At 40.5% G+C, this 4,176-nt stretch overlaps 1 long non-coding RNA gene and 1 gene segment (V, D, J or C); both read left to right on the forward strand.

Annotated features, from left to right (window-relative positions):
- Positions 1-2,186: 2,186 nt before the first annotated feature.
- On the forward strand, positions 2,187-2,812 carry LOC103581367. The segment is given in 2 exon segments: positions 2,187-2,277; positions 2,511-2,812. Coding segments are annotated over 2 exon segments (351 nt in total).
- Positions 2,813-3,605: 793 nt separating this feature from the next.
- Positions 3,606-4,176, forward strand: part of LOC103581366 — a 7,292-nt gene continuing 6,721 nt past the window's right edge. Inside the window, exon 1 of the long non-coding RNA XR_549657.1 lies at positions 3,606-3,692. This is a non-coding gene — a long non-coding RNA (uncharacterized LOC103581366). The remainder of the gene's footprint in view (positions 3,693-4,176) is intronic.

Below are 4,176 nucleotides of genomic sequence, written 5' to 3' on the forward strand. Positions count from 1 at the left end.
CAATTTAGCAGCAGTATTTTCCTCTATGCAGCACCTGCCACTTGAGAAATATAAATTTAAATTCCCCATTTCTGTTAATTTTCCACATAACATTTTTTTTTTTTTTTTTTTTTTTGTCTTTTGTCTTTTTCCATGTCCGGCAATGGATCGCAACCCTCAGTGTTGCCCCCGTACCGGACCGGGGACTGGCAACGGGATTGCAACCCTTGGCGTTGCTCCCGCGCCTCGCTTAGCCAGTGAGCAGGAACCGGTCTGCATGTGGGATCCGAACCCTCGGGCAGGAGCGCCGCCACACTTCCCAAGCGGCGCACATCCAGTGTGCCACCGGGCCGGCCCTTCCACATAACATTTTAAACTCAAAAGAAAAATATAAGCAGTAATTTTTAGGCTTAAAATTTACACAGTCATGTCCACATTCTCAGAATGATTCTCCCAATATCTGTATTATTTTCTATGGGCTTCATCACTATCCCCCACACTTTCTGCTTTCTAGCCCTGAAGTCTCCTCTTTAGGACATGCCCCATTTGCTCAGAGCAAAGAGCAGAGGCATAAAATGCAACTGCTGACTCTATGCCCACTAGGCTCAACTCTTGGGATGGTTTTCCCTACTGACTTGTTCTGACTATAAGAAGAAAAGACAAATCTATGTATTTTATATTTTAGGATATATAAAGAATATATGCCTGTGAATACTATCTGACTTCATATAAAGAAAAATCGGGACTACTGATGTATAAGAAACAACTCACACACCTTCCATGTGACTGGGGCTCAGCTGTCGATGTGATATTGACTCTGTCAAGACTAGAGCAACACCCTGTAGCTTGACACATTAAGATATTACACTTCATTCTAGATGCAAGTATCCTGAGGCAAAGGGTTGAGCTTACAAGGAGACATATGGAGACTTTCTCCATTTTTTTATGAGCAATCTTAGTAAAGTCATACCCAGGCAAGGTTCAGAATACTGAGAAAAACTGGGCACAGTGGACTCTGTTCTGTCTAGTCAGGGCATCCCTAAGACCTTGGAGGCTGCTTTAGACACAAGGTGAATGGATTACTCAGTGGAAACGGAGAAATCCTGAGAGGGATATGACTCTTGAAGTTCTGACAGGAGAGTCTCTATCTGATCCAAGTGCTGTATGTGACAAAAGACCAAATTTACATAAAGTGGAGTGTAGGAGATATGGACACATATGAGTGACAGATTTCAAAATGGGGAAAAATCAAACTATTCAATACTCAGAAGAAAACGTTACTACCCTTTTATTGTTTCTTGGTTTTTTTTCTGTTTTAGAATCTTAACTAAAATGGTGTCAAGGCCTGAAAGGAGAGAGCATGACATAATATTGGCAAACATGCAAAGACACACCATGACAAACATGGTCAGCCACTGCAGATCCCATTTGCTGTCATTGTAAGGAACAGAGCCCAATGTTGCCAGTCGGTGATTTAATATCTCACATGTGGTGTTACACAAATTTCAGTAACTATATGTAATGTGTCTATTACTAAAATAACAAATAAACGTCAAATGTCAGCAATTTTGAACTGTGTGCAGGACAAATACGTAACTATGGATAAAAGTTTTCTATTCAACTTTCAATACCAGAACTCTTTAATTTTATTTTTCCCAGTCCTGCTTAGCATAGTCAAAGAATGGGTAGCCCAAGGCAGCATGAGTAGGAATTGTGATTGTCCCAGTTAAATAGTTTTATTTTTAAAAAGTCCATTTTACAAATTATGTAACTAAAAGGAACATATATGAAATACTAACTAATTCTGAAATTATTCACAACGAAAAAGGCGTTTCTTCTCAAGGACCGAGCATCTACCCTGTGAACATCTGCTGGGTCAGATGTTTGATCTAGAAAAGGCTGTGGGGAGGTAATGATTACTCACCCAGGGGCTGTGTCCAATTTTATCACTTGAAATTTTTATTACTTTAGTGGAAGATAGAAACTTAAAGTCTCAGGTATAATTCTCTAAATGACTTTGGGTCATAATGAATATGAGGTAACATACTTCACCAAGCTTTGGAATGGAGAACTGTCTTTTGGAGTTGCCCTTGTTTCCAGGATCTGGATGGAATCTCTGCTCTTCTCTTTTAAACTCTCTGAACCCTAATTGCTCAGCCCCTCCCCTGCTTTGCATGTTCCCTCAGAGCCCCATGAAGAGCCTGTGCCCTCAAGGGAAGGCCTGAGGAGCAGCAGGCAGGACACACAGAATGATGGCACCTGTTCTGCTCCTGGGGCTTCTGGGGCTCTACACCACAGGTGAGAACTTGGGGGTATGTGGAAATGTGGGGAGAGAAAAATTTCTTCACTTTGGAACATTAAAATTGCATTGAAGATCAAACACATATAGTTAAGGAGAATTATTTAAAGTAGGTTTTAGCTGACAGAAACACAGTTTACAAATTCTCACAGTATTAAGATGAAATACAGAAGGGAGGACCCTCAATTTTATTTTATTTTTTCTTTCTTCCTTTTTTTCTTTTTAATCTCAGGTACTTCTGGTGACATTGTGTTGAATCAGTCTCCCTCCTCTCTGTCTGGGGCTTCTGGAGAGAAAATCACCATCACCTGCACAACCAGTCAAAGTGTCAAGCACACTGGTGGGAAAACCTATCTGAGCTGGTTCCAACAGAAAAGTGGACGAGTTAAGCAACTCATTTACCAAGTTTCCACCTTACAGACTGGAGTCCCATCGCGGTTCAGTGGCAGTGGGTCTGACAGAGATTTCAGCCTCACCATCAGCAGCCTGGAGGCTGAAGATGCCGCTGTCTTACTGCGGGCAAGGTTCCTATAGTCCTCCACAGTGATACAGCCCATAACACAAACCCCACAGCAGCCCCCTGAGCCTCCATCTGGGCTGCTCCTCCTCCTCTGGCACCTGCTGCTCCTGTTCAGTCACCCTCTCTCTATCTGCAGTTATTTACATTACAGCAAAGCCAAGACCATGCAGGTGTTGAAACTGCCAGTCTGGGTTACAGTCAAAGGCCATCCAGTTGAATTCTTAATAATCTTGGAAGTATTTTCTTTGACAGATAATGCCTTATATTAATTTTCAATTTCGGGAAGGTAAAAAATATCCCTTGTCTTAAAAAAAAATCATGATGAGCCACTATGAGGCATCTGTGTTCTCCATGTGAAGGATAGAAAATAAGATTTTCTAACTTAAACCAAGGCTGAAAAGCAGTGGAGCACAGAATTTGAAAACACTTAAACCAAGGCTGAAAAACAGTGGAGCACAGAATTTGAAAACACNTTTTTTTTTTTTTTTTTTTTTTTGGTGTCCGGCAATGGATCGCAACCCTCAGTGCTGCATCCGCACCTTGCTCAGCCAGTGAGCGGGAACCGGTCTGTCTGTGGGATCCGAACCCTCAGTGGGAGCGCCGCCGCACCGGGCCGGCCCACCAATAACTATGTTTAATGTAGACCTTTCTACTGTATTATTGTCTTCCCAAAATACTTTTTATTAGAAATCTTCATAATGAGAATCTTTTGATAGTAAATTTTCCCAATTGTTTATTTATTCAACTTAAGAATGACATGAGAAAATGTATTTATTCTTTCTTGCTCTTGAAAGATAATGTTTTTTATAAAAGAGTAGGGTGTCAATCATTTTCTTTTAGGAATGAACATTGCTGCTGTTGAGACAGAAATGGCAGACTAATTGCTGTTTCTTGGTAGGTAAACATTTTTTTTTCTTTCCTCTTCAGTTCCTTTTAGGATAGTCCGTCTTTGACGTACAGCTCTATCCAATCATGGGGCTAGTTGTTAATATATTTTTATTTATTATATCTGAAATTTAATATGCTTCCTAAATTTGTAGTTCATCAAGTTTGGAAAATGTTTCAACAGTTATGTTTTTTTAAATACAACTTTTTCACCATTTTATTTTGTTCCTCTGGAACATATCTTGTTAAGATTCATCTTGTTAAGGCACGTGTAACAGTACTTGCAGCTAAGCACTAAGGAGAATAAAGGGGAATCTTTTTCTCTGTGTGGTTCCAGAAACTACCCAAGAGGTGGTCACACTGGAGTGAACAAGAGAGACAGTGCCCATTCTCTCACATAGCTCCCATTCCCGTGAAAATACAGCTAGCATTGGAATAGCACTTTCTATGTGCCAGGCCCTATTCTCTGTTCTTAACATGATTTATTTCTTTT

The sequence above is a fragment of the Galeopterus variegatus genome, unplaced genomic scaffold (assembly GCF_000696425.1).
Source record: "Galeopterus variegatus unplaced genomic scaffold, G_variegatus-3.0.2 Scaffold12899, whole genome shotgun sequence".
In the NCBI taxonomy this organism is placed as follows: Eukaryota; Metazoa; Chordata; class Mammalia; order Dermoptera; family Cynocephalidae; genus Galeopterus; species Galeopterus variegatus.